This window comes from Orcinus orca, chromosome 12, assembly GCF_937001465.1.
Source record: "Orcinus orca chromosome 12, mOrcOrc1.1, whole genome shotgun sequence".
Taxonomy (NCBI): domain Eukaryota; kingdom Metazoa; phylum Chordata; class Mammalia; order Artiodactyla; family Delphinidae; genus Orcinus; species Orcinus orca.
The window spans coordinates 50,082,614-50,105,366 of NC_064570.1; the positions used below are offsets into that span (position 1 = coordinate 50,082,614).

At 46.0% G+C, this 22,753-nt stretch overlaps 1 protein-coding gene across 1 annotated transcript in view; it reads right to left on the bottom strand.

Annotated features, from left to right (window-relative positions):
• Positions 1-7,861, bottom strand: part of FOXO3 (forkhead box O3) — a 119,712-nt gene extending 111,851 nt beyond the window's left edge. The window contains 2 exon segments of the mRNA XM_033418715.2: positions 4,166-4,918; positions 7,731-7,861. Of these exon segments, the coding sequence (XP_033274606.1) occupies positions 4,166-4,783 (618 nt within the window). The 5' untranslated portion in view covers positions 4,784-4,918; positions 7,731-7,861.
• Positions 7,862-22,753: the final 14,892 nt, after the last annotated feature.

Below are 22,753 nucleotides of genomic sequence, written 5' to 3' on the forward strand. Positions count from 1 at the left end.
ATCATAACTGGCCCTTTACTCCAAAAGGTGACTGAGGTCAAAATTAGAGGCCAAAATGGAATTATTATGAGTCTGTCATTTTGAAATTGTTAAAAATATTTTTAAACGTCAAAGTTGCAGTTAAAATAACATTTTTTAAACACAGTATGTTGAAAAGGAACTGGGTGCGTTCATCTAAAAAGCTAGAACAGTGAGGACGTGAGCAAGCTTTATGCGGCAGGTCAGCCCTCATCTTTCAACCTTGGGAAGTATTGGTGAGAGGACACATTCTCACATGAAGGAAGACTCGGTCTCTTGAAGAACCATCCTCTGCAGCAGCAGCCGAAGTCCTCACACAGTATCTTACATTTATGAAATTGTAGGAACCACCACAGAAACTCATGGCTGCCTAACGTGACTGTGCCCTGACCCACGGGAACCACAGATGTGTGGACGTGTGTAGGAGAATCAGTAATAAATGGGCCTTACCAGGTAAACCCTGGAGTCCTAGAGGTCTGCCTGAGACAGGTGGAAACAGACAACTCACCAGCTCAATTACAGGTGCCATGCAAGTAAGCTGAATCTGAATTAAAGGAAAGGTAACCTTTTCCCCTCTTAACCACATCTGATTATTCATTTCTACTTTCATGCCCGAAGTAAGGGAACCTGCAAGATAGCCATCACCTTTCTCCCTGGCACAGTTTGCATCCGACAAACTTCAGTTAACCAAGAGCTTCCTCCTTTTGTTAAAATGCTCTCTTTTTTGCCTCCTTTGTCACTTCATAGTTCCTAAGTACCCATCCTGATAGGCACCAGACAGCTTTCAAAACACTGTGCACTCACTCAGCCTCCATCAATAATCATCCATCTTCCGATGTTGAAACAATAACCAAGATTTTTCAGATTGAGAGGCAAATATGCTTTTCAGGAAAACAACTTCTAATTACATAAGACCACTCAGTATTTAATAAATAACCTTTAAAAAGGATCAATTTAAAGAGAAAAACAGTGTGAAAAATGTTTCTCTAGAACCATGGCTACTAACTACCTCTGTACTAACTAGCTGTGTGACCTTAGAAAAGTCGTTAACTTGAAGAATCAAGTTCTTCACCTATAAAATAAGGGGGTTGAAGGAGATCTGCAAACCTCATCCTGGCTGTACATTAAAATCACCTGAGAAACTTCAAAATAAAACTAAAACAACCCCACCAACCAATGCCCACACATCAGCCCAGTTAAATCAGGTTCTCTGGGCACTGGTATTTTTTAAAAGCTCCCAGGTAATTCTAACATGCAACCAGGATTTTGAGCCACTGGTCTCAATTCTGATCTCTAAGGCCTCTTTTCTAATTCAGTCTATGATCTTAAGAGTGATAATTCTGGTTAAAAGATCTCATAATACAATAGCCCAAAAAGCTACAAAAGAAGTAAGGCCTAGACCCTGCATATTACGCCTATGTGCACACATGACTAGGAGAGGTTAACCTGAATTCTAGACATTTTTAGAAGTTAGAAACCTGCATGCATAACTCAGAATGAAAGTAGTGTGGTTTAAATGCACATGCATGCTTCCAAAATGAATAATCATGATAGAAATCAACTCCTGAAACTCGGATGCATGGAAATGGGTCACAATTAGCTCCTGACCTCTCCCTTGTCCCTCTTCTTCCACCCCCCACTAAACCACAAGCACAAAAAAGCTTGGCTATTAGTCATAATCGGAATGTGAAACCAGCAGCCCCAGTCTCAAAGGGCATTCTCCATCATCAAAGATTTGGAAGTTCCTGCATGGCTGCATCTTTTGATAAAGGTCATCTTACAAAAATTCTTCAACTAAATTATATCCCTATAGTCTTCAAGGATTAGTTTTTGTGTGATACTCATAAACAGAATTGGTGTAAAATTTTCAAGTAAAAATACTCATAGAATATGTGCCCTGTATTAAACATATTAGGACTAGGCAGTTTCAATTCACAATATTTAATAGAATTTTAGTTAAAGAAAGATGAGATAACAGAGAAGGAAAAAAGAAACCATGAGACCAAAAATAGGACAGAAAACCACAAAGTTTATGACTAGGCCCAAAATCTCTATTGCAAATCCTGCAAGCTACATGAAAACATAATTAATCCAGTCTCAACTCATGGCTACTTTTGGTAATACCACTTTCTCACATAAATCTTAAATTCAGATACTACAAAAAATTCAAATACTATAAACTGGTATTATCTTCAACTATAAACACAATGCAAGAAACATTATTTGTGGAGTTTAAATTACTTTCATAATCTTAAAAATAATAAGAAAGGTAAAAACCCTTCCTATGTTAACTTTTAAACTAAATTAAAGCTAACTTTTAACTAACAGATTTTCTGCCAAATTCAAAATATGCAGAACTAAATTTCAAGTGTGAGAAATTTGGAAAATATCCCACCACCCCCCAAAATCCATCTTCTTAGATCCCATAAATTCACCCTTTCCTAACACTGAACCTTGAGATTAACTCTCACCATCCACTTGGAAACTCAATTTTTAAAGGTATCACATTAGCACTGTTTTGAAACAGAACTCTCATCTGTTTCATAAATATCTCTCATATCACACAACTCATATCCCTTGGCAAAGCAATAAAATTAAATCAAATGTAAGATTCATAATATCAGCATTTGTTCAAGGATGAGCTACATCTGTGGAATAATATCAAAGCACACATTTTGCTTTTAAAGTATCTAAACAAGCCCTTCCCAATACTAGCCATAAAAATAATTTTTAAAGGCACTTTGCAAGATTTTTTTAAAGCAAATTAAAAGTTAATAACACTAAATTCTTTAGCTTTTTCGTACACTGAGTCTTCTACAGTGTTTCAGTTCTCCGCCTAAGGTCAAGTTATTCTTATTTTACACACCCACTGGAACCCAGGAAGTACAGGGCTCCCCAAAGACAACGAAGGAAAGGACAGAAGGAGAAAGCAACTACCTCTTTAATTAAAATAAAATTTAAAAAAAGCTAACTTGTTAATAGAAGCAACTGACAAACGATATATGTATCTCCAACTGCACAAGGCACAGGGCTCTCTTTTGCCTGGTACACATTCATATCTTAGCAGACGGGACCAGGAGGATGAGGTGCAAGAGCAAAGCAGCTGGGTATCAGCAGCCCCGCAGGGGGACAGGAGTTAATCTCTTTGGATGCCCAACTGCAGGAAGTCATTACATCATAGGCCTTTCCACACCTCTCTCCCTACCACGTGTCCAGTGCCCCAAGAGGCAGAAAAGGAGCAGTAGAGAGCCTCTCTTCGGGTTCACTTATAATAATAGGTAGAAGCCATTACAGTCCAGCCCTGCCAGCAAACCTCCCTCCCAAAGGCTTAAGTGAAGCGCCAGGCCCCGGTCCTCCACACCTGGATCCCCTGCCTCAGACAGGGCCAGAGTCCAGGCCTCAGAGGGGAAGCAGCAGGTGCAGCTAGTCCCTGTCGAGGTGGCAGGGCTGGCCCGTTCCAGGTCCCAAATCATCTCAGAGGCTACTCCGAGGCAGGTTTGCTGTTGAGACATCTCTGAGGAATAAAGGTGTCAACACAGGCAAGGAAAGAGAACCGGCCAAGAAAAGGTTTACAACCACTGCTTTTTGTCATGGGATCGATGTGCCTGTGGGAATTAATTAACACCCACAACCCCGAAACTTGGACACAAGGGTTCTCATCCAGCTAGTCACAACACACCATGCTCCTGCGACCTACTGGAAACCACACATCCAACCTCACCTCCGGGCACCGATTCCCAAACACGTCCCCTCACTCCACCCGCAGCGGCCTCGCGTGCACCCACTACCGGGAAATCGACTCCAAAGTCGGCCGAGGACCTACCTCCTCTGCGATGACCCAGGAATCCGGCAAATGCACTCCTGTTCGTCTGTCCTTCCCTCGCCAGCGTCCCTCGCGCCCTCTCCTCACCTGGCCATGCCCGAGGCTTCCCCAGGAGCCTCCTCTCCCCCTCCCGCCGCCTGCGCAGCCATCCCCAGGTTCCCCTCCTCCCGGGTCACACAGAACCCCCAAAGCCTCACAGCGGAGGCTCTCTCTGCCAACCCCTTTCCCCGGCGCCCGCAGGCGCGCTCCGACGAATCGAAGGCACATCTCGCAATGCGCAGGAGGCCCGGCGGGTCTGGCCGCCCGCCCCAGGTGAGTACGCACCTTCCAGCCGGCAGAGCTGTTGCTGTCGCCCTTATCCTTGAAGTAGGGCACGCAGCGCACCATCCACTCGTAGATTTGGGACAGAGTGAGACGTTTGTCCGGGGAGCTCTCGATGGCGCGAGTGATCAGGTCAGCGTATGACAGGTTCCCCCAGGCGTTCCGTCGCGACGAGCATTTCCTCGGCTGCCCGGAGCCCCCAGCCGCCCCCGGCTGCGGCGGTGGCAGTGTCTGCTGAGGCTGCAGCGGCGTCTGCGTGCCCCCGCTCAGCGCGCCCGCCGCGGGGGCTGGCCCGGACCCGGGGTCCTGCCCTCCCGGAGCTAGCAGCCGAGCCGAGTCCTCCAGGAGCAGCCCTGAGCCCAGCGGGCCGCCCGCGCCGCCGCCGATCGCCATGGCCGAGCCGGCCCTACCGCCGCCGTCCTCGTCGTCTTCATCGTCCTCCTCCTCGGGGATCATGGAGTCAGCGGCCGCCTCCCCCGAGGGCTTGGCCGGGCTCCCCTGGAGCTCCGGCCTCTGCAGGGGCCACGTACAGGAGCGCGGCCGGCTTTGGGGCTCGAACTCCGGGTCCAGCTCCACTTCGAGCGGAGAGAGCGGGGCCGGGGAGGCCGGCGCCTCTGCCATCTTCGCCGCCCGCCCGCCCGCGGCTCGGGCTCTCGCGCTCTCCTCTCGCGCCGGGGCGGGGTGCGGCGGGGGAGGGACGGGGGCGCCGCGAAGACTCGGGCTCCCGGGCGCCGCCGTCGCCGCTACTGCCGCCGCCTGGGGAAGCACGAGAGAAGAGAGAAGGAGAGTTGGTTATCCCGGGCTGCAGCCCAGTCCTCGCCCGCCGCCGCCGCGGCCACCGCTTCCCGATCGCACCGCGCCCGCCTCCCAGGAGCAGGCAGACCTGGAGACGTGCGTCCCGCGGACCTGGCGCAGCAGACGCGGCCCCCCTACCAGGCCGCTGGGGAGACTGGAGCGAATGGACGGGCTCTCACGGGGCACTCCCCACTCCCCACTCCCCCCGCCGCCGCCGCGGAAGCTGCAGGTCTCTCCTGGGCTAGGTGGCGGGGCGGGGAAGAAGGGGGAGGGGCGGGGAAGAAGGGGGAGGGGCGCGGGCCGCGCCTTTAAAGCGGGCAGCAGCCCGAGCTGGCGCAGCCCAGCCGTGGTCGGAGCCCGAGTCTGGGCGGGCGTGCGTTTGTTTATGTTTCGCTCCAGCCCGCTCAAGTGCTTCCCGCGGCGACGCCGCCAAAGTCTGTGGCGTCTTCGGCTCTTCTCCCAGTCCCTGGCCCTGCCGCCTCCGCGCCCCCCTGCCACCCCCCCTCCTAACGGAGGGCCCAAGCCCGGGGAAGGCGCGGGCAGCTCCCTTCTCCCCTCCTCGCCCGCGGGCTGAGAGGGTGAACGTGGGTCCGAGAGCAAACGGGCTCTTGTCACTTCCAGAAAAAAAGGAAAGAGGGAAGGGGGGCAAGCAGCTCAGCGGGTATTTGCAAAGGGTCGAGCCGAGCAGCAACGGCCACTTTGGGGGTTTGTGTGGTTTATTTTCCCGCGGGCGTCGTGTACTCCACCCCCTTCCCTGTAAGAGCGAGAGGAGGGGGCAAGTCGGAACGTCAATCTTCCAACAGGTCGGGAAGCACCAAGTCTCCCGGGCCGTCAGAAAACCCGGACCAGCACGTTCATCACCTCCTGGCTCCCGCTGCTGCCATCTTGACAGTTTCCCCCTTCACTCAAGTCCTTTAAAAACACTAGCGGGAGAGACGAGCGGCGCGCACACCGAGTCACGGGGAGGGAAAAGGGAAGCGCCTGGCCCAGCTCAGAAGCAGATCCGGAGTCACCGGGAAGGCGGCCGACCCGCTGCACAGCTCCGGCGCCTACCTGGGTTCCTTCTTTTCAGGAACGAGGGGGGAGGACTCACAATCCCGCGCGGGGCCGGGGCAGGGCGAGGAGGGGGCGCGCAACCTCGGCCAAGAAGAGGCGCTCCAGCAGCCGCCGCAGCCCGCCTGAAGAACCGCCTGTCAGCCTGCGCGCTGCTGCCTTCCACATTCCTCCTCCTCCCTTCCACGAGCAGGGCGGCCGCGGCAGCAGCACAAAGTTATAGACACACGCAGGGTGCCTCAACCTAAGCTGACGGCGGGCGGGCGGGTCCCCGCCCAGGGGGAGGGCTGGGCGGCGGGCTCGGGTGTGCTGGTGTGCGTGTGTGTGCGCGCGTGTGTGTGTGTGCGCGCGCGCGCCTGCGCGACCCGGCCCCGCGGAGCCGCTGGCTTGGGTGTGAGGCCGCGCGCCGGGGGCCGGGACTCCGCAGGCTCCAGCAGCGGTCCCCGCCGAGCTCCTCCTCTCTCCCGCGAGCCTCAACGACAACAAAGCGCGGCGCTGGCCCAGGAGAAGGTGGGGGGGGGCCGCAGAGCCCCAAACCCTCCACCAGCGCAGTCGCGTGGCCTCCCTGACTCGGAGCAGGGCGCCTGGCACCGGGGGTCCCCAGCTAGCGCGTCGCTTCGCCAGCCTCTGCGCCCGCCCTGGTGTCCGGTTCCCCATTAGAACCCGACACCCAGGTAACACCCGAGATAAGATGCTGACCGTAGATGGCAAGGGTTACCTCAGCGTGAAAATACTGGCAAGCGAAGATGTTGGTGCCCTCAGGACTTCGATAAACCGATGCCCTCAGATTTGATCAGGCACCAAGAGGTTTGCACTAACCTAGGACGCTTGACCGCAATCCTGTTTCACTTTTCGTGAATTTCACGGCAAACGAGGGGAGAAGTGTAACTCGGGAGAAAAGCAGATTATTCCACATTCCTAAATGCAAGAACAAATTCTGAACACCTGTGAATGGGAAATAATGAGTCTAATTTTAAAATGACGGCGAAACACCTAATTGTGCATTTTTTACTTTTTAAAAGAAAGCTACTCCTTTAGGTTTAGAAAAATATCTTCACAAGTCCTTATCCTACGATCAGTACCCAAAGTCGTTCATTTGTGCACTAAGAATGCAAGACATGCGACACGCACACCAAAATTCTATCCGCTTTGGTTTATAAATATCTTTCCCCGCCCCCACCCCCCAAATCCTTCCAAGTCACTAGAAATATCTTGAAGTCCAAAGCGGACTCCGCAACAACCCTGTACACAAAAAGGTCCAACCCAGCGTACCCAGAAATCCGCCCACCCGGCCGAATCCAGGCTCCGGGCTTTGCGTAGGACCCGTCACTCAAGTGACGCGAGGCCCCGCCCCTGCACCAAGCTAGTTCGACGCGTACAAACAGATGATGTCATTGTATCCACAAGCGCGTGACCCGGGATCTCTGCGCCGCGTCGCCATTCGCTGCGCCGCTTACTCGTCAAGCCGCGCCGCTTACTCGTCAAGCCACGCCGCGCGCTGACTGGCCGCGGCCACCCGTCACCAGGCCCCAGACGCCCCTCTCCGCCCCCCGCCTCCGCCCCCCAACAAATAATAAACAATCGAGTAAAATTCGAAGGAAGGAAGGAGGAGAGGATAGAGAGAGGGCGAACCAGAAGGCAATCCTCCGCACGCTGATGGGAGGGAGAGTTAAAAGGAGAGGGACGTGAGAAGACCGGGGAGGGGAGGGAAGGAGCAGACCTGAGACGATGTGTCCAGCCGCGATGAGGTGGCATCAGGGGAGGAAAGTTGGAGAGCATTCTGCGGGGCACGCCTGGTAATACGGGGGGCGCTAGGGCCCGGCAGCGGCTGGTCTCGGGGCTCCTGGGCGGTGAGCGGCCCGCCGAAGGGGCGGAGACTGGGCCGCGCTAGCGCAACTCGGGCGGAGCCGGCAGACACGTGCGGGAGGAGGGCGGGCGCGCGCGCGCGCGGGCGCGCCTCACAGGCTCGCCCTGGGCGCGCGGCACCAGCAGCAGCGCGCGCTTGTTTACCAGCGCACGTGGGTGTTATTTTTAAACGGAATGTTGTGCTGGCAGCTCAGCGGAGTGGCGGGCGCGTGGGGCCGCCCGCGCCGGCTGGGGGACGCGGCGGGGCCCGCGCCACGGCCTCTACGAGCGAAGCTCAGGGGCCAACAAGGCTGTCCCCACTGCGGGCACTTGTGCAGCCGGCCGCTCCGGCTGGGAGCCTGATTGCGAGTTTCGCGCGCTGTCCAAGCCCCTACCGAGACAAGTGTTCTCGCCGCGGAACGCTGCCTTTTGTAAGCTCGGCCTCGGCTCCCTTATTCACATCCCGGGAACAAAGCCACCTCTTTCTTTTCGCCCTGGAGGCCGCGCCAGGCCGGGCTCCGCGGCCACCCGTTCCGGAGTAGAGTTCACACGTTCACACACTCATTGGCACAAAATACCGTCCACGAGGTGGATTCTCATCACCCTTCGTGGTTTGTGTCCCAGCTCCCTTGCTACGAATGTCCCCGGTCCACCTGTGCCCGTCTCTTGGGCACACATCTCTGCCCACGTACATCTGCCCTTCTACTTCGGTTGTCTGCGGAAGGGGAGGTCTGGGGTAGAGGTCTCTGCTTCCTGGGCTTGACCCCTCTGCGTGCGTCCCCTCTCCTCTCGTTGTGTGCCTGTCCCACTGAGAAGCCCAGAGTTTGCATTTCGTTTATAAGGTGGCAGTGTGGAAGATGATGTACGATCGCAGCGCTCAGCTTCAAGTGCCCAAGGCTGGGTAGAATTCATTACCCTGAGTCTGATTTTCTGCTTTGCACGAAGAAACAGGAGGCCAGATTACCCAGGGCTTTGCACTGTGGTAGAGCATAAAATCCAAAGAACTTTCAGTTGCTTCTTTTTAATACTTTAACACACTGTAAAAGAAATCACCCTTTTTCTTCTCTAAATCTAAGCAATCCTTTGTCATTAAGACATAGAAAGAATGTGTTTACACTGGCCAGGCTCTCAGCCATTATATTTTCACTATAAACATGGTGAGTGTCCATTTACAGAATGCATATCCCAAGGGCATTCCAAAAAAAATGAAAGAGTTAAAAGATTCAGTAGATTAATTGAGCTCATTGTGACCCTCTTGGTGATTAACAGGGGTAGGGACATAATAAAGCTCTTTCCCTCCAAAAGCTTTACAGTCTTAGGGGGATGAAACGTTTAAGAGTTCAGTATTTCAAGAGCTTAAAAGCAGTACAAGACAAATACAAGAGGTCATACATACAGTGTTGGGTAATTTTCTAATGAGTTGAGGATCAAAACTTCAAATGGCAGTGACTATAAACACTCAGTCTGGTAAATGTGAATCTTACCCAAAGAATTAACACTTGTAATGTGTCCCTATAAGCAAGCCTTTGAAAACTCAGAGTGATTGTTTCCTTTTAGCCTGAAAATGCTTTGACCTTTGCTTTCTTCTTGAAGGCTTCCTTGGTCCTTCATTTCTCCACCCAAGTGTTTAGTATAGGAAATCTGAATAAGTTATGGTTGTTGATTAGGAAAGAGTGCCAGCATTACCTTTGCAGTAGAATTTTTTAACAAAATTTTCCCTACTTATCATACCGTGTTTATTTCTACAATGATTTAAGGTGGCAACTGTCCACTCCATTTTGTAAATTCAATCACTGGAGGAACAAACATTTTTTTAAAATTTTTACTTGAATAAGCTAAGTAATCTGCTAAAACTGTTATCCTTATAAAACAGGAAGAGACATTAGATATCTTTCTCTCCACTATGTGAGGACACAGTGAGAAGGTGGCTATCTGCAAGCCAGGAAAAGAGCTCTCACCAGAAACCAAATCCTATTGGAAACTTGATCTTGGACTTCCCAGCCTCTGGAATGTGAAATTATTTCTTTGATCAGAAGCAGTGCCATGTTAGAGCACTGGAATCACAACTAGATGCTGAACAATCATTGACAGGAAGACACTGGAACTCACCAAAAAAAGATACCCAACATCCAAAGACAAAGGAGAAGCTGCAATGAGACAGCAGGAGGGGCACAATCACAATAAAATCAAATCCCATAACCGCAGGGTGGGTGACTCACAAACTGGAGAACACTTATAGCACAGAAATCCACCCACTGGAGTGAAGATTCTGAGCCCCACGTCAGGCTTCCCAACCTGGGGGTCTGGCAACAGGAGGAGGAATTCCCAGAGAATCAGACTTTGAAGGCTAGCGGGATTTGATTGCAGGACTTTGACAGGACTGAGTGAAACAGAGACTCCACTCTTGGAGGGCACACACAAAGTAGTGTGCACATCGGGACCCAGAGGAAGGAGCAGTGACCCTGTAGGAGACTGAACCAGGCCTACCTACTAGTGTTGGAGGGTCTCCTGCAGAGGTGGGTGGTGGCTGTGGCTCACCGCGGGGACAACAACACTGGCAGCAGAAGTTCTGGGAAGTACCCCTTGGCGTGAGTCCTCCTGGAGTCTGCCATTAGCCCCACCAAAGAGCCTGTAGCCTCCACTGCTGGGTTGCCTCAGGCCAAACAACCAACTGGAGGGAACTCAGCCCCACCCATCAGCAGACCAACAAAGTTTTACTGAGCTCTGCCCACCAGAGCAACACCCAGCTCTACCCACCACCAGTCCCTCCCATCCAGATGCTTGCACAAGCCTCTCAGAGAGCTTCATCCACCAGAGGGCAGACAGCAGAAAAAGAAGAACTACAATCCTGCAGCCAGTGGAACGAAACCCACATTCACAGAAAGATAGACAGAATGAAAAGGCAGAGGACTATGCACCAGGTGAAGGGACAAGCTTAAACCCCAGAAAAACAACTAAATGAAGTGGAGATAGGCAACCTTCCAGAAAAAGAATTCAGAATAATGATAGTGAAGATGATCCAGGACCTTGGAAAAACAATGGAGGCAAAGATCAAGAAGATGCAAGAAATCTTTAACAAAGACCTAGGGACTTCCCTGGTGGCGCAGTAGTTAAGAATCTGCCTGCCAATGCAGGGGACATGGGTTCAAGCCTTGGTCCAGGAAGATCCCATATGTCACAGAGCAACAAATCCCATGTGCCATAACTACTGAGCCCGCACACCACAACTACTGAAGCCCTTGTACCTAGTGCCTGTGCTCCGCAATGAAAGAAGGCACCGCAATGAGAAGCCCACGCACCTCAACGAAGAGTAGCCCCAGCTCGTCGTAACTAGACAAAGCCAGCGCACAGCAACGAAGACCCAACACAGTCAAAAGTAAATAAATAAATAAATAAATAAATAAATAAATGGCCTCCTCCTTTAAAAAAAAAAAAAACCAAACACCTAGAAGAATTAAAGAACAAACACCTAGAAGAATTAAAGAACAAACAAACAGAGATGAACCATACAATAATTGAAATGAAAACTACACTAGAAGGAATCAATACCAGAATAACTGAGGCAGAAGAATGGATAAGTGACCTGGAAGACAGAATGGTGGAATTCACTGCCATGGAACAGACAAAGAAAAAAGAATGAAAAGAAATGAAGACAGCCTAAGAGACCTCTGAGACAACATTAAATGCACCAACATTCGCATTATAGGGGTCCCACAAGGAGAAGAGAGAGAGGAAGGACCCGAGGAAAATATTTGAAGAGATTATAGTCGAAAACTTCCCTAACATGAGAAAGGAATTAGCCACCCAAGTCCAGGAAGCACAGAGAGACCCAGGCAGGATAAATGCAAGGAGAAAAAGGCCGAGACACATAGTAATCAAATTGACAAAAATTCAAGACAAAGAAAAATTATTAAACGCAACAATGGAAAAATGACAAATAACATACAAGGGAACTCCCATAAGGTTAACAGATGATTTCTCAGCAGAAACTCTACAAGCCACAAGGGAGTGCCATGATATATTTAAAGTGATGAAAGGGAAGAACCTACAACCAAGATTACTCTATCCGGCAAGGATCTCATTCAGATTTGACGGAAAAATCAAAAGCTTTACAGACAAGCAAAAGCTAAGAGAATTCAGCACCACCAAACCAGCTCTACAACAAATGCTAAAGGAACTTTTCTAAGTGGTAAACACAAGAGAAGAAAAGGACCTACAAAAACAAACCCCCCAAATTAAGAAAATGGTAATAAGAACATACATATTGATAATTACCTTACATGTAAATGGATAAAATGCTCAAACCAAAAGACACAGGCTCACTGAATGAATACAAAAACAAGACCCGTATATATGCTGTCTACAAGAGACCCAATTCTGACCTAGGGACACATACAGACTGAAAATGAGAGGATGGAAAACGATATTCCATGCATATGGAAATCAAAGAAAGCTTGAGCAGCAATACTCATATCAGATAAAATAGACTTTAAAATAAAGAATATTACAAGAGACAAGGAAGGACACTACATAATGATCAAGGGATCAATCCAAGAAGAAGATATAACAATTATAAGTATATATGCACCCAACATAGGAGCACCTCAATACATAAGGCAACTGCTAACAGCTATAAAAGAGGAAATCGACAGTAACACAATAATAGTGGGGGACTTTAACACCTCACTTACACCAATGGACAGATCATCCAGAGAGAAAATTAATAAGGAAACACAAGCTTTAAATGACACATTAAACAAGATGGACTTAATTGACATTTATAGGACATTCAATCCAAAAAGAGCAGATTACACTTTCTTCTCAAGTGCACACGGAACATTCTCCAGGATAGATCACATTTTGGATCACAAATCAAGTCTCGGTAAATTTAAGAAAATTGAAATCATATCAAGCATCTTTTCTGACCACAATGCTATGAGACTAGAAATAAATTACAAGGAAAAAAACGTAAAAAACACAAACACATGGAGGCTAAACAGTACATTACTAAATAGCCAAGAGATCACTGAAGAAATCAAAGAGGAAATCAAAAAATACCTAGAGACAAACAACAATGAAACATGACGATCCCAAACCTATGGGATGCAGCAAAAGCAGTTCTAAGAGGGAAGTTTGTAGCAATGCAATCCTGCCTCAAGAAACAAGAAAAATCTCCAATAAACAATCTAACCTTACACCTACAGGAACTAGAGAAAGAAGAACAAACAAAACCCAAAGTTAGTAGAAGGAAAGAAATCATAAAGTTAAGAGCAGATATGGCCTTTATTATGTTGAGGTAGGTTCCCTCTATGACAAACCCACAGCAAGCATCATACTCAATGGTGAAAACCTGAAAGCATTTCCACTAAGATCAGGAAGAAGACAAGGATGTCCACTCTCGCCACTCTTTTTCAACATAATTTTGGAAGACCTAGCCACAGCAATCAGAGAAGAAAAAGAAATAAAAGGAATACAAGTTGGAAAAGAAGTAAAACTGTCACTGTTTGCCGATGACATGATACTATACATAGAAAATCCTAAAGATGCCACCAGAAAACTACTAGAACTAATCAATGAATATGGTAAGGTTGCAGGATACAAACTTAATGCACAGAAGTCTCTGGCATTCCTATATACCAACAACAAAAAGTCTGAAAGAGACTTTTGTGCCAATATGGTATTGGCACAAAAACAGAAATATAGATCAATGGAACAGGATAGAAAGCCCAGAGGTAAACCCACACACCTATGGTCACTTTATATTTGATAAAGGAGGCAAGAATATACAATGGAGAAAAGACAGTCTCTTCAATAAGTGGTGCTGGGAAAACTGGACAGCTACATGTAAAATAATGAAATTACAACACTCCCTAACACCATACACAAAAATAAACTCAAAATGGTTTAAAGACCTAAATGTAAGGCCAGACACTATCAAACTCTTAGAGGAAAACATAGGCAGAACACTCTATGACATACATCACAGCAAGATCCTTTTTGATCCACCTCCTAGAGAAATGGAAATAAAAACAAAAATAAACAAATGGGACCTAATGAAACCAAAAGCTTTTGCACAGCAAAGGAAACCATAAACATGATGAAAAGAGAACCATCAGAATGGGAGAAAATATTTACAAATGAAGTAACTGACAAAGGATTAATCTCCAAGATTTACAAGCAGCTCATGCAGCTCAATATCAAAAAAAACAAACAACCCAATCCAAAAATGGGCAGAAGACCTAAATAGACATTTCTCCAAAGAAGATATACAGATTGCCAACAAACACATGGAAGAATGCTCAACATCATTAATCATTAGAGAAATGCAAGTCAAAACTACAGTGAGGTATCACCTCACACTGGTTACAATGGGCATCATCAGAAAATCTACAAACAATAAATGCTGGAGAGGGTGTGGAGAAAAGGGAACCCTCTTGCATTGTTGGTGGGAATGTAAATTGCTATAGCCACTATGGAGATCAGTATGGAGGTTCCTTAAAAAACCAAAAATAGAACTACCATATGACCCAGCAATACCACTACTGGGCATATACCCGAGAAAGCCATAATTCAAAAAGACGCATGCACCCCAATGTTCACTGCAGCACTATTTACAATAGTTAGGTCATGGAAGCAACCTAAATGCCCATCGACAGACAAATGGAAAAAGAAGAAGATACATATATACAATACAATATACCCAGCCATAAAAAGGAACGATATTAGGTCATTTGTAGAGACGTGGATGAACCTAGAGACTGTCATACAGAGTAAAGTAAGTCAGAAAGAGAAAAACAAATATCATATATTAACACATGTGTGGAATCTCGAAAAATGGTATAGATGAACCAGTTTGCAAGGCAGAAATAGAGACACGGATGTAGAGAACAAATGTATGGACACCAAGTGGGAAAAGCGGGGTGGGGGCAGGTGGTGGGATGAATTAGGAGATTGGGATTGACATGTATACACTAATATGTATAAAATAGATAACTAATAAGAACCTGCTGTATAAAAATAAAATAAAATTCAAAAAAAATAAGCTAAGTAAAGTCACCAATTCAAACATCGAATTGTGGTGGTATTGGTGGTAGATGCCAAGGCTTTCCTCTGAGGGGCCACCACTAGCACCTGGGTCCTTGCACAGTCCTCCTTGCACCTAGGTCAGCTGGATACTCCCTCTGACCCAGCCCAAACACCAGGGACTGAGCACGCTGCCTGTGAGCAAGGCGCTCATGTCCCTCTTGGATTGGCTTCTACGTCCATCTCAATAATGAAGACAGGAAACACAAACACAATAGAGCCTCCAAGCAAATGTATGACCTAGCTGAAAGGAAAGAAGGATCCCCAATATTCAGGTCTATAGCTGCTCCCCATCCTTTGTCTGACACCCTCATTAGTCCTTCCTCTGCTCCCCCACTCCTCAGCAAACTACTCCCCTGGAAAACATATTTATTGAACACTATGTACCAAAGAGCCTGAGCTTTGTCTTGTCCTCTGGGGCATCAACCCAGGCAGGTTTCATCACCACCCTCTCCAAGAGTCTGGAGCTCCTGTCCTCTCCCCCTCCCTTTTCCCCCTTCAGATGTGACATACCCTGGCAGAGCCTCCCCCAGGTCATGACAGTGACTGTCCTGTGGTTCATCTGGAGGGCAAGTATGTGTGCTTTCAGGGAGAAAAAAAGGTGGAGGATCCAAAAACGGGTGAAGATTTACCTGAGATGGAATTGCATAGACCAGAGAACGTGGGAAGTATTCTCTGTTTCGGTGTTAGGAGGTAATGATGACAGCTGACCTTTGTCACTTAATATGCTCCAGGTCCTGAACTAAGCATTTTATTGGCAGTGTTTAATTTAATCCTCACAAAGACTATATGTAATAGGTAGAGTAGTGCTAAATGGAATGGGGTTTAAGAATTGAAGCTCTGAGGTTAAGTCTGATCCCCTCACCTACAAGCTATATGACCTTGGGCTGTTATTTAACCATTGAGCCTCAGTTCTTCATTCATAAAATGAGAAGAATACCATCTAGGATAGTTGGAAGGGTTGGGTGAAATGAAATTATGAATCTAAAGCATTTAGGATTAGACTCTGAGGAGGAGGGGGCACTTTCTAAAATAATGATGCCCAGGTTCCTTCTTGGACCAACCAAATTAGAATCTTTAAGAGTAGGTTCCAGCACTGATATTTTTTTAAATGTTTGCCGTGTGATTCCAAGGCAGGGAAGGTTGAGAAGAGTGAGCTAGAGGTCTTTCTTCTGCACACTCCAGTGTTTGCCCTCAGCTATGACTAATTGGGTAGGTTTCCTACATGTAACATCTCAGTTTATCTTTAGAACAACCTACTCAAGCAGGGACCATCCCCCTCATTTTACAGGATTTTCCCTGAGATCACACAGTAAGCGGCAGGCCCAGGACTTGAGCTGAGGTCTGTCTGAATCCATGGCATGTGCACTTCCCCCAACCCTGCACTGCCTCTCCAACAGCAGTTCTTTATGTGGGCCATTTGGCCTAGAGAGGACAGAACTACATAAGCAAGCATAACCCCAAGCACTAACCCAACCAGACAATAGCTGGTGGTTATCTGGCCAAACCTGCCCCCCTCAGGTTGTTTTTGGGCTCTCTCATATGTTTTTAAAGTTTCTGAGTCAATTGCCAACATTTAGAAAGGAGATGTCACCTAAATGCTAGACTTCTAACTCTCCTCGAAAAATCAGATCTGGTAACACTGACACCATACTCACAGGGCAACAATGAGCTAGTACATGCTCTCCAGTTCCCCTTTTCCTTATCAGGCCCTCCTCCCTCACTTATGAGTCCTGACTGATCTCTAGGCACTTGATTCAGCCACCCTGTCTTGCATCTTCTACCTCTGCTAGAGGTGGTTCATTCCAGTGTGTGAGAAACAACTGTGTACATCTCTTCCCAACTCTGTTTAGTGAATCAAACTGGTAGCTTGAAGTAGACTGCTGTGGAAATATTCAGCCCCCAGAAATGGCAAATGCTAATAACCAAGTCTTCTATTTTTCTTTCTGAGAGCCAGTTTGCCAGCACACAATTATCTCTACTCTTCTCAGCAACTGTCTAGTATTCTGAGGACAGAGATGGGTTCTGAATAAAAAGTGAAGGCAACAGAAACACTTGAGAAACTGTACCTCAGCTCTGCTTAGCAATTGATTATACATTGCTAACCTTGTTTTTATAGTACTTCAATTTAACATGGTGGGTAGATACCCAGAAGAAACCTCTTGATGAAAACTAAAGCTGGATAAGATTTTAAAATATTTTTTTAAATGAATCATTGAGCTGGCAAGAAAACCACGGAAGCCAAAAACAAAGTTAAAGTGGGACCCCTGGGAAGTGAGCAAGCTCATAGAAAATCTGTCAAACAATAGTATCATGAGTTTTCACATTGCCAAGGTGCAGGGGCTGAGAGACAGAAGATAAAGCCTCACGCCTGCACAAGATCATGAGCAAAATAAGAATCTGTCCCAATGTAAACTGATACAACCACTACGGAAAAAGAGTATGGAAGTTCCTCAAAAAATTAAAAACAGAATTACCATATGATCCAGCAATCTCACTTCTGGGTATATACCCAAGAGAAATGAAATCATCTCAAAAAGATATCTGTACCCCACATCCATTCATAATAGCCAAGACATGGAAACAACCTAAGTATCTGTCATGGGGAAAGAAGATGTGGTGTATATATGTAATGGAATATTCCTCAGCCATAAAAAAGGAAATCCTGCCATTTGTGAAAACATGGATGTACCTTGAGGGTATTATGCTAAGTGAAATAAGTCAGACAGAAAAAGGCTGTATGATCTCACTTACAAGTGTAAACTAAGAAAGCCAAACTCACAGAAACTGAAAGCAGATTGGTGGTTGCCATAGGCTGGAGAATGGGGGAAATGGGAAGACGTTGGTCAAAGGGTATAAACTTTAATTATAAAATGAATACGTTTTGGTGACTATAGTTAACAATACTGTTGTATACGTGAAAGTTGCTAAGAGAGTACATCTTAAATATTCTCACCACATACAAAAAACAAGTAACTATGTGAGGTAACATATATGTTAATTAACCTTATTGTGGCAATCATTTCACAATATATATGTATATCAAACCATATATACCTTAAACTTACACAATCTTGTATGTCAATTATATCTCAGTAAAGCTGGGAAAAAATAATAATTTCATACAAACTAAAAATTTATGTATTAAAAAAAGAAACTCGCCATAAAACTGGGACTCCAGAGAGCCAAAGTGAAGATGAATGTGAAACTGACCTGCTATGCAGAAGAGGACCCCCTACAGTTTGGTTGTCTTGATCCTGGTGCTGGGTGAATTTAGAAAAGATGTCTAAACCTTCCTTGAGAGCTCATAACTATGGTGTGGTCTACATGTAAGATTGTGACCCAAATTCATGATACCACAGAATTTAAAAATCTTAATGAGTTCAAGTTTTGGGTGCTCCCAACAACCGGCAGAAGCAAACACAACACCTCTCTGAAGGAATATCTTGAACCTACACTGCTAAGGATGCAGATAAAGTTGCAGGAACAAAAGCTCACAATCAGAAAACACAAAAGACACACGAAAGCAAAAGCCCCCATGAGTAAGAGCAGACAGAGACAAAAAGTAGCATCAGACACAGGGAGATTTGGGGTATTGGGAATAAGCAGATGCAGAAAATAAGTGTGCTTAATGTATTTCAAGAAATAAAAGAGAAGTTTGAAAATATAAACAAGGAAAAAGAGTCTACTAAAAAAAAAAAAACCTGAGTATTGCAATTTAGGTTAAAAGTTTAAAAAGCTGAGTGGATTTGAAATCAAAGTACTTCTTTCTTATTTTTAATTTTTTCTCCCCAACTAGATTTTGAGGCACAAGCCCCTTGAAGACACAGGGTCCAGGCTGAACACTTCATAGGTTATTGCTTACTGAACGAAGGAAAGTAGTACTCAACTCTGCTTTTGAAAGTCAGCAGTAAGAACTCAGTTTGTGATTACTTTTTCAATATTCTATTGTAAGATCCAACAAATCACTTCTAAGGGAAAGGAAGACATGAAAGCAGACTTAGTGCAATGCTGCCAGTGACTGGCCTGCAGCAGATGGCATTGGGCTTGGTAAGTGGTCCATCTACTCCACTTCTCATCTTGGGAAAACTTGTGAAGTGAGCATGTGTCCATGTCCACTTGGTAGAAAATCTATTTATTTATTATTTGTTTTTAATTTTTTTAAATTTTATTTATTTATTTATTTATTTTGCAGTACACGGGCCTCTCACTGTTGCGGCCTCTCCCGTTGTGGAGCACAGGCTCCGGACGCGCAGGCTCAGCGGCCATGGCTCAGGGGCCTAGCCGCTCGGCGGCATGTGGGATCTTCCCGGACTGGGGCACGAACCCGTGTCCCCTGCATCGGCAGGTGGACTCTCCACCAATGCGCCACCAGGGAAGCCCCAGAAAATCTATTTTAAATGCCTAGTGATTGGAATTTTAAATACAAATTACTATAAAACATTGATGTGGTACTTAAAGAAATCAAGGCCATATGGAACCATTCATTACTCTTCAGAATGTATGGCATTTCCCTGGTGCAATGTGGCATGTCCACTAACGTTTGAAGTTTTCTGGAATAGTCTGATACTAAAGCCCACACAGGGTATGATTTAGGGCTCAGGGGACATCAGATCTGATTTTTGCCTCTCCCAAATCCACACCTGGAAATGGAGCAAACCTGTGAAACAGAAAGATGACAGAGAAAAAATTTTACAGTTTGACAAAGTTTGCAAGTATGATTTGAAATTCTCAAGCTACCAAGGTATGAGGCCTGTGCTCATGTTACAGTGAACCCTGGCTGTAACACAGAAAGTACCACATAAAGCTACTACCGCAGTCGCTGTGAGGATGGTGTATTTGAGCTTGAATGCTATTCATTAACGATGGTTCAAACATCTTAGGAGAAAGTTCTCCTTCACTGAAAGAACTTTTCTCTGAGTCCGGTTCTTCTTGGTGGCCTATCAGAGAAGGATGTTCATGGGATGTGCTTTGTGAGCCCGCTTGGCCCACTCCAGGGGATGGAGTTCAAGGCGTGTGACCTAAGAGCACCTGGGTTCTCGCCAGAGGAGAAATTCTGGTCCCTGGTTAAATCCTCTCTTCTCAGAAGGTGGCTCTTCTCCTCATGTTGGGAAAGGCTCACCTTCACTCTTTTCCCGCTCCTGGAGTAGTTCACGTTCCTTTAACACATTTCTGTGCCCTCTTAAGGGCTACTTATGCTCATTTCTGGAAGGACACCTGATGCCGCCAAAATGGGTGACAAAATCGCTAAGTGAGACATATGTGAGGAGGAAGTGTCTAGGCCTCCAGCATTAAATCTGAACCTCACACATTTGCACAGCATTTCAAGTCCTTTTGTTATCTCATTTCTTAAATGTATAATTTGAAGGCTTTGTTTTTTTACACTTAAAATGACTTTCATAAAATCTGTATTTGGGAAACAAATAACTAAGCCAAGTGAATAATTCCATAAAAGAACACAATCCCCCATTTCATAATATATGCAAATGTCAAACCACCATGTAGTATACCTGAAACTAACATAATATTCTATGTCAACTATATTTCAATTAAAAAAAAACAAACATCATAATCCCTGGGGTACCTGTCCTGTTTGGGGAACTGACCAAACCCAGGTACTTTTGATCAGGCTTTCCTATTCGCTATGAAACTCCCTTTGGAGTTTGTGGAGATTTTGCCAACCAATAAAAGGATGAGGTTTGAGCTGGGCCTTTTTTTTCCCACTTTTTGTGCCATAAAAATATGCTGTTGACATGGATGGACCTAAAGACTGTCATACTGAGTGAAGTAAGTCAGACAGAGAAAGACATCATATGATATGGCTTATATGTGGAATCTAAGAAAAAGGTACAAAACAGAAATAGAGTCACAGATGTAGAAAACAAACTTATGGTTACCAGGGGGTAATGGGGGGGAGGGATAAATTGGGAGATTGGGATTGATATATACACACTACTATGTATAAAATAGATAATTAGTAAGGAGCTACCGTATAGCACAGGGAACTCTACTCAATACCCTGTAATGACCTATATGGGAAAAGAATCTAAAAAAGAGTGGGTATATGTATAACTTGATTTTTTTGCTGTACACTTGAAACTAACACAACATTGTAAATCAACTACACTCCAACAAAATTTTTTTTTAACAATGTTGTTGAAGAGTGAATGGGCTGTCATGACAACTGACTGGAATGGTTGTGAGTGACAGGGAGCCTTAAGATGGGAGAGACTGTGGGCTGCACAGGCAACCTTTCTCCAGTGGACAGGCAGTGGAGAGGAGGGCCCAAAAGCTAAGGGAAGGTCAGTGGCCGCAGAAACCATTGTCAGCAGGCCCCCAGACCTGATGACTCTCTGGGTTAAGCGGCAAAATTAAGTTTCTTTATCTGCTGAGTAGAGAATCAGGCCTGATCTGGGGAAACCATAGGCAAAAGAATTCCATGAGGCCCAGACTAAAAGAGGTGGCCATTTTGACCCATTTCCCCTCTAAAAATGCCATGTTATCAACAAATTGTTCTTCTCAAGCTAATTGATCCCCAAGTGAACAATTAGAGTTGCATTCCTTTCTCAGGAGTATAAGACTTGTTTGTCTTTATAGGTTTTAAGTTATTCCCCTCCACTTTTTCACAGTTGCTGTACATTAATACTGAAATTAGGCCAGGTCGAAATTCATCTGTCGTTGTTTCTTAACTTCTGAATTCAAGAAATACTCAGGGCTTCCCTGGTGGCACAGTGGTTGAGAGTCCGCTTGCCGATGCAGGGGACACGTGTTCGTGCCCCGGTCCGGGAGGATCCCACATGCCGCAGAGCGGCTGGGCCCGTGAGCCATGGCCCAGGACTCATGGACGCTGAGCCTGCGCGTCCGGAGCCTGTGCTCCGCAACGGGAGAGGCCACAACAGTGAGAGGCCCGCGCACCGCAAAAAAAAAAAAAAAAGAAATACTCAGAAGATGAGAGAATTGAGAGAGAATGTTAGATGGCTTGAAAAATTCCTTCTGGAAGTCTTTAATGTTGTCTACTAATGCTACTTCATTCTGTCAGATATAAAAATTTATTAACCTTGAATGTCTCAACTTATCCAATATGAATCACAGGCACTTAAAATGTTTTTAAAAAATACTTATATTTTTTACTTGTCCTATATCTCTGAGAGTGGATCTCCCATCTCCCTCAGCATATACTATTTTTTCCACTTTTTATCGAGAAATCTAACCTGCTTTCAGAAAATCACAGAACAGTTGACAGTTTATGTAACAGTGCACAGTTTAATGAGTGGTTACCAAGAGAACACCCATATTAAAAAAGAGAGAGAGAGAGTAAGAACACCCATATAAGTAACACCTGGGTTAAGAAATAGAATATTACTAGCACCTTACAAATTCCTGGGGTGCCCTTCCCCATTGAAACCCTCCTCTCTCCCGCTCAAAGTAATCACTCCTAACTTTTGTGGTAATCATTTCTTTGCTGTTCTTCATAGCTTTCCACCTATGTTTGATCCCTAAATACTATCATTTAGTTTTGCCTGGTTTTGATCTTCATATGAATGGAATCACACCGCATATGTTCTTTTGTGTCTTGCTTCTCCCTCTTGATATTGTGTTTGTAAGGTTCACCCATGTTGCTGTGTGCTGCTGTACGTCACTCATTTTCGTGGCCACATGGTACTCTGTTGTATGAAGAGTTATCTATCTATCCATAACCTGTATAGAGATATCTAAATTTATCTCTTGTAATATTGATGGCTAATTGGGTTGCTTCCAGTTTAGGGCAATTGCGACCATTGTTTTTCTGAACATTCCTAGGCATGTGTGCATGAG